Here is a 16,006-nt window from a genome sequence, read left to right on the forward strand (position 1 = left end):
ATGTTCTATGCTTATAACAGTTTACTTCTTTTTCTTATTATATTCCACCGATTAGCCATCACATGTACATAAAGTAAAGTGCAGATAGAACATTAAACGATCGACAGAAAACAAGCCAAGACAAGAGACACAAGATGTGGCAGTTAGCCAGGGACAAACCCCACAATGTGTGGGGAAACCCTTTGATCAAATCTTCTTTTATCTTCAATAATTCAGCAGAGAGAAATAGTACAATAAATCTGATTCATATCAGCAGTAGCAAACCCTAGATCAGTAGCATCAGCATTAGCGGCTTCATTATCAAACTAGGGCAGACCATATCTCACAAACTGACAGTCGGATTGACTTCATTCCACCACCAAAAGTTTCGGCTTCCAGAGGAGGTTCAGATGAACCTACAGCGCAATTCAGATGAGGAGATCTTCTAGGCCACGCAAGTCAATCTTTGCTTCTGCAGTTGCAGCTTCAGTTTCAGCAGTTTCCGACTTCAAACTAGGGCAGTCGATATCTTGCAAACCGTTCGTCGGATTGACTTCATTCCACCACCAAAAGTTGCGGCTTTCAGAGGAGGTTCAGATGAACCTACAATGCAGTTCAGATGAGGAGATCTTCTAGGCCACGCAAGTAAATTTTTGCTTCTGCAGTTGCAGCTTCAAATTCAACAACTTCCGGTTTCACATGTGTGAGAGAGAGAAACCCATTTCAGCGCAATAGAGAAGAGACTCATATCTGCGCAGTAGAGAGAGAGAGAGATGTGATGAGATGAGTGAGTCTAAATGAGCAAAAGTCCTCTTATATTTATACACAACGTTGGTGGGTGAATAGATGCGACTGTTGAGCTTCTGAGCCTACATGAGTTGTAGGTCGGCTTGATAATAATTCCATAATCAAAATAAATTCATATCTCCATGAGTACTTATCGGAATTGGATGATCTTTATATCAATCCTATACCTCTCGACAAGAGGAATCTAATAAAAATATTATTAGCCATGAATAAGATGACCCACATGAAGTTTTGCCCAGGTTTCCAATTTTAACAATTTTCCAGCCAATTATTTTCACATTTTTTTTGCTGGAAAAAAAATGACTCAAGAGGGGTTTTACATATATTTTTGACCCTCAAAGTGTGTCTAGATAGAAATTTGAAGAGTTGAAGTGTAAAATCAAGTACTCATACCCCCTATAACTTCTATATACAACACTTTTTTACATCAAATATTACATAGATATCCAACACAGAAGGGGAAATTTTACAATTAAAACATGACCTCTAGACACAACCAAATTCTGCGACACTTGATAGATGATCTAGTATGATAATATACATAGACTTGATAACACTAGGACTCACCTAAGACCTTACCATCAAGCCCCACTCTAGCTTTGGGGTATGTGTGGGAGAAACATTTTACTAATTATAAGCGTTGAAAAACAAATAATTATCGAAGAAAAAAAATCCCTAGAGTGAAACTCTTTGCTAAGAATCAAAGGCTTACCTAGATGTTTTACATGGCTTAATAGACATATTAGAATCATTTTTACAATAAAGGCCCACAGGGCTACAAAATTTGGGATTACAATGACAATTTGGAAGCTGCATGATGATGATGACTTTGAAAAATTTATTTGTTCTGCTCTGTACTTTGCATCTTGGGAAGTTGACACATGTATGGTCAATAGAGACCAAAAACCTTTTAAAGGGAAAGTTCTGATCTGTAAAGGTTCAAGCATAAGAAGAAGAAGAAACAACATAACTAAAAAAGAAGAAGTGGAAATTCGGCTTCAAAAGACAATGTTGATTAGATAGAACAGATTTTCAAACTGCCATTTTCAAACTTCAACAACTTCCAATGTGGAGGCAATCTGAAACTTCAGAACTGATATTGAATGAGTTGCAAAGACTTTCTAACGTTGCCCCTTTCTAAACTCCAAAATGAATCCGAGCAGTCATGGAGAGTACCCACAGTCCCTTTAGCCAAACAAGACGGAAGCTACAAACAAGCCACATGCTCAACCTTTTTGAAGTTAATTTTTAAACAATTGAAAATAGCATAAAAACAACTGATATGACTGTAGTTGCACTGGATGACAATAAGGATGTTGAAGCATGTGGAGCTAAAAAGATGGGTTCACATTGGCACAATAGTCAGACCAAAGAACCAACCATTATTAGCCAACGATTTCCTGGGACCAAATGGTTGTATATTTAAGGCTAGTAGTGGAGGGGTCAAAAACAATATAGAGGACAAAAAAAAAGGTTGTGAGTGAGAAAATCTAATTCCCAATGAAAAGGAAAGAAAGCTAGTTGGTGCAAAGGTTATCAACAGCCATATTTTTGCATTTCAGTGATAGATAGAGTAGAAGTTGCCCAAACGACCACTTTGTAAGCTTGAAATTTAAAGCTCAATAGATAGTAGAGTTTGAAAAGTCCATTGTAAGTTGTATTCATTTCCTTCGTTATTATGACTTAATGGTGGCCATAAATTTTTAAAAGTACACCGCTACATAGTGAAATCATTAAAGTGCACAAAACAAATAGTAAACAATAAGGACATTGAATGTATTTTGTTCCCTTGTCTAAGCTAAGATTCAGTTGGAATAACTATTAGTGTTTCACGTCATAGTTCCAAATAAGATATTATGTCATACATTATAGATTACAGGGTAAAGCAAGTTTATTCCAAACAATAAATTTCTCATAGCAAGCACTAACATTTTTAGTACAAAAATCCATAACTGGAGATGAATAAAATGAGGAAAAATCAATTATTCACTGTCCCCTTTGCATTCTTCTACATTAAAAGTTCTGCCCAACATGCTTGATGTCTCACATGGAAGGTAATTAATCTTTCAAGCTATTTTGAAAGATGAAATGGACTGCACATAAACAAATTCCATTAGCACCTACAAGATTAATGAAAGTCATGGATTTAAAACGAAACATTCCACAACCTTAAACTTTCATATGAAAAATTGAAATAATATAGGATGTGATCTTAAGCAATTCCAAATAAGACAGAAACTAATATGTGAGTGCTAGAAGAACCAAGATTAGAGAAAGCATATGCAGACAAAACAAAATGGTGTACAATAAAAGCGATTATGGAAATAAAAGTTCTAATGAAGGTATGAGTTTACCTTTTCAATCTTTGAGCCATATTTGTCAGCATCGTCTTCTAGATACTACAAGAGTAAACCCAAATTTTGAAGTATGTTGAACGTTAAACAAGTCATTGACCTCTAAATTTACATATGCCAAAATTGTAATCATGGTAAGTTGGTTTCCTAACAACACAATGGAAATGAGATGCAAAGAACAATATCACATCTCTATGGTAGTGAAATTATAAAAAGAAATGAACAATTTGAATCGAAGGTTGAGCAAAGAAGATTTTATTATTTATATGTATTAGATATGTATCTCTAAATGGGCTATGATTCTGGAAAACATTATTTAATTTAGTATTTATCTTATGTATGCATACATACTAGTGTGGTCATATAGAAATGATCATTTTATCAATACTAATCTTAAATTATTTTATAACATTCTTGGAATGCATGTTATATTTATATTTTTATTATTTCCTAAAATTTGTAATGTAAACTATTCAGAATCATTAAGTTCTATGTTTACTAGTTAGCTTGTTAGACTCTAAACTCTACTAACTCATAAAGAGACTTTGGATGGTGTTAATTTTTAGGGCTAGATTGTTCTCTGAGGTAGATAATTGCACTTTCAAACTTTTTTCAACATTTTCATATAACATTCAATCCATAACATCATTTCATCATTAGCAATTATGTAGAGAGAAGAATAACATCAATAATGCAGTGGAACAATAAAGGAACAGTAGAATAAAAACATACACAATAGAGACATCAAGATTTATGTCAGAGACCAGGGAAAAACGCCACAAGGGGGAAAATCTAACCAGATTCTTCTTCTATTAGATATTCATCAAATGTTCAGCTAAGATACAATGTACAATAAGTATGAGGCACATCTTCCATCATTCAACACATTAGGCCTCCTAGGCCAAACCTGGCAGCAGACAAGTATACAAAGTTCTCCATGTCACTGTCACAAGAATACTATAGACATACTGATATCGCTTTCATCAAGGTCACTATTGTCATCAAGGAATGTCATCAAGGTCACTATTGTCAATGTCATCACTGTCATCAAGGGCACTTAAGTTCACTGCCATATCTGTTACATAGATCACTGTCTCATGGTTGTATAGATCATCATTCTTACATCAAGGTAAATAGATTGCAAACATTGCGATCCACATAAATTATGAATGCAAGCTACAGTGATAAAAAAATGTGGGCTACAAAACATTTTGAGCCATAGAAAGAGTTTATGAGCCATTGTACTGTATCAAACCTCAACGTTAGTGAGCCACAATAATAATCAAAAGCGAGCCTCAGAGCGACTCACTGTGTGAGGCTCAGATGAGCCACTGTGATCATAAGTGTGAGCCTCAGAGTATGAGCGAGTCACTGCGAGTCTCATAACAAATGCAAGTCACACGGTTATAATGTGAATCACAAATATGTCAATGAGTCATAAAGAATGTAGTGTGAGCCATTAATGATCCACAAAGATATGTAATACGAGTCTCTGTTAGATAGAATACAAGCTACAAATAAATTTGTGCCACTATAATAGAGGAGTGAGCCACAAAAAGATATAATGCGAGCCTCTGTAATTAGATGCAAGTCTCAAGAGAATCTAGCCATAGATAAGTAACCAAACCATGGATGCGAGCCATAGAAACCTTATATGAACCACAAAATTTCCATCGAATTGGTATGTCAAATGGAGGAAGATAGACTCCAATTTATAGTTGATCGTTCATATGAAGGGACATGTGTTGAAGAAAATGTAACTAGGTTCGGTCTTCATAATGACATGATCTTTGTAAATGATGAAATGAAAGAAATAAAATTATTTTTATATGCCTTGCTGCATGGGTTTCATGAGCAAGAGGTTTATTTGGTAGTGGCTCCCATTGAGAGCCTTAGGATTTATAATAAGTCAAAGAGTCAATGTCATGTATGAAGAAGCTCTTCTTGAGCTTATGTTTAAGATATACAAGTCTATAGGAAAGTCTAGAAGCCCTCCAAAGACAAGCACAATCCCTCTTGAAGAAGTCGGCCAACAAATCGAATTAAATACACTCATGTTAGCTCACTTGAAATGATACATCTCTTCATGAACACAAGTCAGCTTATTATGGAGACGAAACCACTATAAATACCCAGCTAGGGTCTACGCAAAAGGACAAAATAGGAACTTGGATTCTCTAAATTTTTCGGATGGGTATAGTGGTCTGAAATTGGCATTATAGGAGGATAGAAACTTGGATGCCTCTGTAATTTCGGGTGGTAATTAAAGTAGGTAATTACAATGAATACAATTATATCTGCAACTTCAGAGTAATTACAGTCATAAAGAATTTGGACAAGCATCTTTGTGTCTTGGCCTCCTCACTGATCACTGTCTCAGTATACTAAACACAGTCATAGTCTAAGCATCGATGTGAGGAGAAGGATCTCAGTAATACACTCTCGGCATACTAGGCATCGTTGTGATGAATGATCTCGGTTATCCAATAGTGACACTCTGTCTAGGCATGCATTCTGGACGATGGTAATCATGATCTTCAAGGTCATGATCTTGATGAAGATCTTAGTAGAGCAGTAGTGATGGCCTTGATGTTGCAGTAGTAATGAAGATCTCGGTGGTGCAGTAATGATGGCCTTAGTGTTGCAGCAATAATGAAGAACTCAATGGTGTAGTAGAGATGACCTCAGTGTTGCATCAATGATGATGATCTCAACAGTGACAAAGAAGAGGATCGATGTCTTGGTCTTGGAGTGGCCTAATAGGTCAAGGGTCATGGTCTTGGTATTCGTCGATTGGAATCTCTATAAGAAGAATTTGTGAGAATCTATGTATCTACACATCAGAAATCCTACTGTAATCACTGGTTTATCATCTCCTACTTGTTTTTACATTCAACAAGTTACTTAATTATTTAAACAACGATGAAAACACTATTGCAGACTACACATACATACAAATCATGAACTGAAAATAGAACAAGACAAATACACAAGGGACACCGTTATTTTTGGACAAACGTTCCCGGAAAAACCCAATGCGGGAAAACCGTTGCAGGATATAGAGGGTTTGTATTATTAAGCAAGCAGAATCTAAGTACATCAGGTTGCCTCTCACACCGGCTAACCTTTCAGAGAAATCTCGACAACAAGAAATACATACGAGGGTTTACCTCGCTCTCTAAGTCTCAACTGATCCACTGAATGGCTGACTCCAGCAAGCACTGCGAAAATCCTAGCAAATTATGCTATGTGTGGGAGAGCATCTTGCCTCTCGGAGATTGCGTCACTTCTCTGCTAGATCAATTTTATCTCAAGAGCTTCGACTTCAGCCCTCCCAACTTAGAACATTGAACTCCCAACAAAATCTCGAACTTCCGACGATTATCTCGCACTGCCACTGCAAGAACCCTCTTGGCCTGCGTGAGCCCCTTCCTGGGCTGTGTAGGCTTCTGCGCTGCCTCTCTAACTGGTACTCATTGGATCAAAACTCCCTTTCGATCCAACACTTTGCTACTACCCCTCTCATTGCAACAGATCACTTGTTCGATTTTCTCCGCAAACCTCGCCCTAGAAAAATCGAACTGATTGATCTCTCAAGTGTGTCTCCAACTGACCCTCAAGCCTCCTCTTATACTTTTCCTGTGATGAATCAACGACCGAGATTAAGTCTCTAATCAACGGGTAAGATTAAAACATACTTGATCCTCGTCACTTAGAAGTTTCTCACCCATATTCTTATTAATACCCATTAATATTTTTATTTTCCTAAGTTTAGACTTAAGAACCCATTAAAAATATTAATTATTTTAATAACTCCTCATTTGGGTGGAATTTCTCCAAATGATTTCTGGGTCTTGGAGATCTCATGTGTTCTAGCCCCTCCACAAAATTTTGGAGCTAGAGCACATTCGATGCTACCCAAAATCAACACTCTCTTAGCGAGGAATGTGCTCTAATAACACTTCTCAACAGAAGTACTCCACTGATCCACTGCATCGGTCCTCTGTATTGATGATGCTTAGCTTGATGCCCTTCATCCACTACACTGCTGCAACTAGTATTGTTGCCCATGACACTGCCACTGTCACTGCTACATCCGTACTACAACTCCCTCTCAATATGTTGCAGCATGTTGCCTATTGTTGATTTGGGGTAGCATCGGATGTGCTCTAGCCTTGAAAATTGGTGGAGAGGCTAAAACACATGAGATCTCCAAGACCCACAAATGGATTGGACAAAATCTAACCAGTTTGGGAGATATTAAAATAATTAATATTTTTAATGGAGTCCCTAAGTCTAAACATAGGGAAAATAAAATATTAATGTGTGTTAAAATTGGCAACCAGGGCAAAAATTCATGTGGGTCATATTATTCATGGCTGATAATATTTTTATTAGATTCCTCTCGTCAAGAGGTGTAGGATTGATATAAATATCATCCGATTCCGATAAGTATTCATGGAGATATGAATTTATTTTGATTATGGAATTATTATCAAGCAGACCTACAACTCATGTAGGCTGAGAAGCCCAACAGTCGCATCTATTCACCCACCAACGTTGTGTATAAATATAAGAGGACTTTTCCTCATTTGGACTCACTCATCTCATCACATCTCTCTCTCTCTACTGCACAGATATGAGTCTCTTCTCTACTGCGCTGAAATGGGTCTCTCTCTCACACACATGTGAAGCCGGAAGCTGCTGAAACTGAAGCTGCAACTGCAGAAGTAAAGATTGACTTGCGTGGCCTAGAAGATCTCCTCTTTGGAACTGCGCTGTAGGTTCATCTGAACCTCCTTTGAAAGCCACAACTTTTGGTGGTGGAATGAAGTCAATCCGACAAACGGTTTGCAAGATATCGACTGCCCTAGTTTGGAGCCGGACACTGCTGAAACTGAAGCTGTAACTGCAGAAGTAAAGATTGACTTGCATGGCCTAGAAGATCTCCTCTTTGGAATTGCTCTGTAGGTTCATCTGAACCTCCTTTTAAAGCCGCAACTTTTGGTGGTGGAATGAAGTCAATCCGACGAACGGTTTGCAAGATATCGACTGCCCTAGTTTGGAGCCGGAAACTGCTGAAACTGACGCTGTAACTGCAGAAGTAAAGATTGACTTGCGTGGCCTAGAAGATCTCCTCATCTGAACTGCGCTGTAGGTTCATCTGAACCTCCTCCGGAAGCCGAAACTTTTGGTGGTGGAATGAAGTCAATCCGATGGTCGGTTTGCGAGATATGGTCTGCCCTAGTTTGATAATGAAGCCGCTAATGTTGATGCTGCTGATCTAGGGTTTGCTACTGCTGATATGAATAAGATTTATTGTACTATTTCTCTCTGCTGAATTATTGAAGATAAAAGAAGATTTGATCAAAGGGTTTCCCCACACATTGTGGGGTTTGTCCCTGGCTAGCCGCCACATCTTGTGTCTCTTGTCTTGGCTTGTTTTCTGTCGATCGTTTGATGTTCTATCTGCACTTTACTTTATGTACATGTGATTGCTAATCGGTGGAATATAATAAGAAAAAGAAGTAAACTGTTATAAGCATAGAACATACAATAACTTAACATGGTATCAGAGCTGAGGTGAAGACAAAGCCCGAGCAAGAGCAAGAGCAATCATTGCAGAGAAGATTGGCAAGGCTATCCTAAAAGAACTATGGGGTCCTCAACACTCTTTCCTGCCGAAGACAAGCTCCATGAGAAAGCTGACTATCACGGATGGAAGATGTCTATCGATCTAACCCTTGAAGATCAAGGAGTGCTGGACCATGTAAGAGGCAATATTGTTGAGCCTTCATCAAATGCATCTGCTGCTGCCTGGAACAAATGGAAAAATGGAGAAGTCAAAACAAAGAAGATCATCCGGGACTCTATCGACAAGCACTTGGTGGCCTACATCTCTGATCTTGACACCTCCAAAGAAATCTACAAAAGACTGGTGAGTTTATTTAAAGTTAATGATGCAAATCAAGTTTTGTTTCTTAGAAATAAGTTGAGGGAAATCAAGAAGGGTAAAGATGAAAGTATGCAAGCATACTTCTTAAGAATCACCGAGATCAAGAACGATCTCCTATCTATTGGGGAAACCATTACTGATAGAGAAATGGCACTCACAACTCTCGGAGGATTACCATCTGAAAGGTATGTGTTTAGGACTACTCTTCTGAACTATAATGTAATTCCTGGTTTCGAGGAATTAATGGCTAGATGCATTCAAGAAGAAACAAGGGAAGAAGTGCAAGAAATGCCCATGCCTAAAGGTCCTCCTGCTACCTTTTCTTCTCATGCAAAGAAAATAAATAATTCCGGGACTAAATCAAAAGGAAAAGCTGGACCTAAGGCTAGAAGAAAATGACGATGTTACATTTGCGATAAAGCAAGTCACTATGTATGAGATCATGAGCATCATGATGAATGAGATCATGGACATAAAGGGCAACATGAGATCATGGACATATAGGATAGCATGATGATGATGCACACTAGTTTGAGCAGCATTATAATGGATAAAATCATGGACATGGGCAGCATGATTATAATCATGATTAGAGAAGCATGGTACAGTATGCAGTGGTGCAACTCGAAATCCCTCTGATGGCAATCAAAGGAATGACAAATTCAACAACAAAGGTAAGAGGAGAGCTGGGAATCAAGGAAGAGGACAAGCATTCAAGAAGGCTAGAAATTCTAGGATGTATTAAATGCACCTGACCTCAAAAGGAACCTAGTGTCCATCTTGGCAATGGAAGACAGAGGTTACAAGGTAACCTTCAGCAATGGCAAGGTATGTATATGGAAAAATAATGTTAAAGATGCCTTTACTCTTGGGTTTAGTGTTGATTCATTATATCTGGTCGATGGAAGTCCGCTAGGTGTCATGTCTTGTGACACAACTCTTTAGTCCGAACTTTGGCATCGGAGGTTTGCCCACCTTCATTACAAAGCTCTACCCGATGTAAGACAGATGGTAACAGGGATGCCCAAATTCCAAGTAGAGAAAGAAGGTGTATGTCCGGGATGTGCCAAAGGAAAGCTCAAAAGGGGACCATTCCCCTCAAGCCAAAGCAAGACCTCCGATATATTACAATTGGTTTACTCAGGCATACCTGAGGTTGGCATTAAGAGGGAGACTACTACACCACATACTCCTGAGTAGAATGGTGTGGTGGGAAGGAAGAACCACACGATGATGGAAGCTGTCCGGGCCATGCTACATGATCAAAGACTTCCAAAGTTTCTATGGGTTGAAACTACAATCACCGCCGTATATGTACAAAATCGATGCCCTCATCAAGCATTGGGTTCCTAAACTCCTGAAGAAATGTTCACCACCGGTCAAAGGGAAGGCGTGATTAGTCATGATGTCACCTTTGACAAAGATATGGCTCTCAGCAAGGTGGACAATCTGAGATGACTTTGAGTAGCTCTCAAGAAGCCGACACCAGGGAACCGAAAGAAAAGGATGATGAATCAATGCCTGATGTAGAAGAACCCATGGATCAGATTGATCCTCATCCACATGAGCCTTCCTCTTCTAGGAAGAGGCCTTCATGGCTTAGGGGGATAGTTGATGATGCTGAAGGACATGCTGCACCCTGAGGAACCTTCCATCAAAGTAAGAAACTTAACAGGTATCAGGGATACCTGACCATCATGAGCACGATCATAGAAAATGAACCTTCATCATTCTCAGATGTCATCAAGCATTAACTATGGAAGGATGCTATGACCATAGAATATGAGTCTATTATGGAGAATGATGTCTGGGAAGTAGTTCCCAGACCCTGGACAGGACAATTGTTACTTCAAAATGGCTTTACAAGATAAAGCGTGCAGCAAATCGAAGTATGGAAAAAGTATAAGGTTCATTTTGTTGCTCGTGGTTTAGACTATGATATTTGCACCTGTTGCCAGATATACGACCATCCGCTTGATCATAGCCCTTGTGGGTTCACAAGGATGGAACCTACATTAGATGGATGTTAAGTCCGCGTTCTTGCATGGTTCTATCAAAGAAGAGGTCTATGTGGAGCAACCTGAAGGATTTGAGATTTATGATTGAAAATCTCATGTATGCAGGTTGAAGAAGGCTCTCTATGGGCTGAAGCAAGCACCCCGAGCATGGTATGAGAGGATCGATAGCTACTTGATGAAGCTGGGATTCACTAGGAGTGAAGCTGACCCTAACCTTTACTTTAAGGTTGAAGATGACAAGCCTCTCATACTGGTGATGTATGTGGATGACCTCTTTCTAACAGGTGCAAACCCTCTCATTCACAAATGTAAGAGGGAGATGGCTTCTGAATTGAAATGAAGGACCAAGGACTTGAAGTGTGGCAGAAGCCAAGGGAAATTTTCCTATCTCAAGGAAAATATGTGGTAAATATATTGGAAAGATTCGGTATGATGGACTGCAAGCCTGTGACTACCTCGAGGATCTTAACTTTTAAAAGTTATATGGTAGTGATGTCGGACCAGACTTGGGAAATGCCTCTGAGTTTCAAAAACTCATTCGCATTGATGTTCTTGGTGAACCTCCGTCCGAACATATGTTTTGCAGTTAGCATTGTGAGCTCATATTTGGTTGAGCCTCACTGGATTGATGCCAGGAATCTTCTGAGATGTCTTCAGGACACAATCTCTCATGGATTAAGATACACTTCCAGAGATGTGAGACTACTTGGATATACTGATGTTGATTGGGTAGGCAGTGTGGTGGACCGTAAGAGCACTTCCGGGTACTGTTTCACCTTGGGATCTGCTTCGATATCCTGGATGAGCAGGAAGCAGAAGTCGGTGGCTTTGAGCACTGCCGAAGCAGGATATATTGTTGCTAGCATAATCTCGTGTGAGGCAGTCTGGTTGTGAAAGCTCTTCAGTGAGCTGTTTGGATTTACATTGGATACCACTGTGATTCTCTGTAACAACCAGAGGTGGGATTCCATTATTGAGGAATCTCGTATTCGTCAATTTCTCCAGCAGATAGACATCATCTGGGATATGGTAAGTCGATGAGCAAGGAAGCTCCATCACATTAAGATGATGTACAGGTTGATACACCTTGTCAAAGCCCCGAGGAAAGATCTAATCTGTGATTTTCCCAAACGACTTGGAGTCGGCAAGAAACCCTTGTACAAGGGTCCTGCATGTTGCATACATTGAGCTCTGGGAGCTCTAAGGGCTTGCGGTTCCTAGTGGAGCAACATATGACCACAGGGTGACTCACCCTCCCCTGGTGGTGCACACTGGAACAAGATGATTCGCTCTCTTGTGGGACAGGATGATTCGCTCTCCTGTGTAGCAGGATGATTAGTTCTCCTGTGAGGCCTGGATTGATGTGTTCTCCATGGCAGCCTGGATTGATGTGTTCTCCACGGCGATTGTAGCAGGATTGATGTGTTCTCCTGTGATGCCTGGATTGATGTGTTCTCCATGGCAATTGTAGCAGGATTGATGTGTTCTCCTGTGAGGCCTGGATTGATGTGTTCTCCATGGCAATTGTAGCAGGATTGATGTGTTCTCCTGTGAGGCCTGGATTGATTAGTTCTCCTGTCGAGGCATCCTACCCATGCAGTCTGGGACTCATGGGAAGTACCTCTCATCTGATCAATGAGCAGGGAAATGAAGTTAGGGACCATAGTAGTACCGATGGACGCATCGTTGTAACTACCGTACTCCCTACGCTAGGATGACCTCCATTGATCTGGGATCAATGATACTGGTCTGGGACCAATGGTAGGAGTTGTACCATACTATGACGCTGACTTCGGGTCAGTTGAGACTGGTCTGGGATCAGTGGTACATACTCTAAGACTGACTTTGAGTCTGTGGAGGATGATATTGGTCTGGGACCATTGGAGTTGTACTCACTATGACGCTGACTTTGGGTTGGTTGAGACTGGTCTGGGACCAGTGGTACATACTCTGAGACTGACTTTGAGTCAGTATGATATATCCTCGATCATTTCTTCTTCTTCATAATTCGGACAAAAGCAGAGTAGAACAGAACAATGCAAGAGCAGAGCAGAACAGAACAAAATAGTACAGATCAGTGCAGGGCAGAACAAGACAAAGCAGAGCAGGGCAATGGTCAGGCTGTACAAGGCAGTGCATTTGATGGATGAATAGTAACGACCGATAGACAGATTGCAGATGAAGTTCTCCATGGTTGAGAGGGAGTGTTAAAATTGGCAACCAGGGCAAAACTTCATGTGGGTCATATTATTCATGGCTGATAATATTTTTATTAGATTCCTCTCGTCGAGAGGTGTAGGATTGATATAAAGATCATCCAATTCCGATAAGTATTCATGGAGATATGAATTTATTTTGATTATGGAATTATTATCAAGCCGACCTACAACTCATGTAGGCTCAGAAGCCCAACAGTCGCATCTATTCACCCACCAACGTTGTGTATAAATATAAGAGGACTTTTCCTCATTTGGACTCACTCATCTCATCACATCTCTCTCTCTCTACTGCGCAGATATGAGTCTCTTCTCTACTGCGTTGAAATGGGTCTCTCTCTCTCACACATGTGAAGCCAGAAGCTGCTGAAACTGAAGCTGCAACTGCAGAAGTAAAGATTGACTTGCATGGCCTAGAAGATATCCTCTTTGGAACTGCGCTGTAGGTTCATCTGAACCTCCTTTGAAAGCCGCAACTTTTGGTGGTGGAATGAAGTCAATCCGACGAACGGTTTGCAAGATATTGACTGCCCTAGTTTGGCGCCGGAAACTGCTGAAACTGAAGCTGTAACTGCAGAAGTAAAGATTGACTTGTGTGGCCTAGAAGATCTCCTCTTTGGAACTGCGATGTAGGTTCATCTGAACCTCCTTTGAAAGCCGCAACTTTTGGTGGTGGAATGAAGTCAATCCGACGAACGGTTTGCAAGATATCGACTGCCCTAGTTTGGAGCCGGAAACTGCTGAAACTGAAGCTGTAACTGCAGAAGTAAAGATTGACTTGCGTGGCCTAGAAGATCTCCTCATCTGAACTATGTTGTAGGTTCATCTGAACCTCCTCTGGAAGCCGAAACTTTTGGTGGTGGAATGAAGTCAATCCGACGGTCGGTTTGTGAGATATGGTCTGCCCTAGTTTGATAATGAAACCGCTAATGTTGATGCTGCTGATCTAGGGTTTGCTACTGCTGATATGAATCGGATTTATTGTACTATTTCTCTCTGCTGAATTATTGAAGATAAAAGAAGATTTGATCAAAGGGTTTCCCCACACATCGTGGGGTTTGTCCCTGGCTAGCCGCCACATCTTGTGTCTCTTGTCTTGGCTTGTTTTCTGTCAATCGTTTAATGTTCTATCTGCACTTTACTTTATGTACATGTGATTGCTAATCGGTGGAATATAATAAGAAAAAGAAGTAAACTGTTATAAGCATAGAACATACCATAACTTAACAATGTGAATTAATATAAAACTGAGTTAGAATGGTCCAAAAGTCATGGATCAAGCCAGATCTAATTTTAGCCATTGATTAGGGACTTAATCTCGGCCGTTGAATTGTCAACGAGAAAGTATAAGAGGAGGCTTGAGGGTCACTTGGAGAACACACCGAGTTGATCAAGAATTCGATTTTCTGGGGCAGGGCTTATTGAGGAAATCAAAGGAGTGATCAGAGTTGCAGCTGAGGGGCAGTGAATGCATTAGCAAAGAGGCAGAGATAGTATCGGGAGCATCAACACAGAAGCTGGGAGAGGGTTGACGCAGAGCCAGCTAGAGGCCACGCAGAAGCAATGAGAGGCCACACAGAGGCAGCCAGGAGCTGCGCAGAGCCTAAGGAGGGCTAGCGTGGGAGACGCAGAAGCTCCAAAGGCTAACGTTGGGCTTGAGAGGCTGACGCTGGGCCAGAGAGGCTGACGCAGACCCTAGAGGGTAACGCTAGGAGATTTCAGGGGGTAGATTGGGGCTGATATTTGTCTCCAACTGAGCGGTACTGCTACTGAGGGCATTCTTTGTTGGGTGAGCCATTTCTAGCACCCAGAATATATTCTGAAACTGCTTAATAATAAAACCCTCAAATAGTTGCACTAGTTTTCCAGCATTGGGTTTTTCTAGGGACATTAGTCCAAAAATAACAGTGTCACTTGTGTGCTTGTTTTTCCTTCAATTGATGATCTGTATGTGTTGAGACTGTACTTGTATTTATTTTCAGTATTTACATGGTAAATAACTTGTTAATTAATAGAGCGAGTAGCAAGAAATAAATCAGAAAGTATAGGAAGGATTTCTAATAGTTAGACTTAGAAATTCCAACACCTATAGCACTGCCACTACTAACTGATGCACTGCAACTCAGTTGCTGAGAAGTAAGCAATTGAAATTTCACACAAAAAATGACATGCTGGTCAGTATGGATGCTTCGCGATGCTGAAGCTACCTCTGCTGCTAATCTGTGCTGACTCTTTGTTGCTTTTGCGTTGCCGCAAACTGCTTTGTGCTTATCGCACTGCGACAACATCCACTGCGATGCCTCAGACTTTAGCACTCTAGCTTTGCAATGCTCTAATACCATGTGAGAATTTCTGAATCTACACATCAAAAATCCTACTGCAATCACTGGTTTATCATCTCTTACTTTTTTTTTAAATTCAACAAGTTAATTATTTAAACAACGATGAAAACACTATTGCAGACTACACATACATACAAATTATGAATTGAAAATAGAACAAGACAATTACACAAGGGACACAGTTATTTTTGGATAAACATCCCCAGAAAAACCCAATTCGGGAAAACCAGTGCAACATATAGAGGGTTTGTATTATTAAGCAAGTAGAATCTGAGTACATCAGGTTGCCTCTCATACCGACTAACCTTTCAGAGAAATTTCAACAATAAGAAAT

General features: G+C 40.1%; 1 protein-coding gene across 2 annotated transcripts in view; it reads right to left on the reverse strand.

Annotated features, from left to right (window-relative positions):
* Positions 1–2,552: 2,552 nt before the first annotated feature.
* The window catches only part of LOC149154944 (psbP domain-containing protein 3, chloroplastic-like), a 290,689-nt gene continuing 277,235 nt past the window's right edge, over positions 2,553–16,006 (reverse strand). The window contains exons 9-10 of one of the 2 annotated variants that reach the window (XM_089441533.1): positions 3,141–3,185; positions 2,553–2,879 (exon numbers count right to left, since the gene is read on the reverse strand). In XM_089441533.1, the coding sequence (XP_089297659.1) occupies positions 2,853–2,879; positions 3,141–3,185 (72 nt within the window). In that variant the 3' untranslated portion in view covers positions 2,553–2,852. Of the gene's footprint in view, positions 2,880–3,140; positions 3,186–4,464; positions 4,512–16,006 lie in introns of those variants that run through there. The other variant, XM_089441534.1, reaches the window with a different exon arrangement.

The sequence above is a fragment of the Pinus tabuliformis genome, chromosome 9, assembly GCF_031772625.1.
Source record: "Pinus tabuliformis cultivar Carrire ecotype Pingquan chromosome 9, CPIR1, whole genome shotgun sequence".
Taxonomy (NCBI): domain Eukaryota; kingdom Viridiplantae; phylum Streptophyta; class Pinopsida; order Pinales; family Pinaceae; genus Pinus; species Pinus tabuliformis.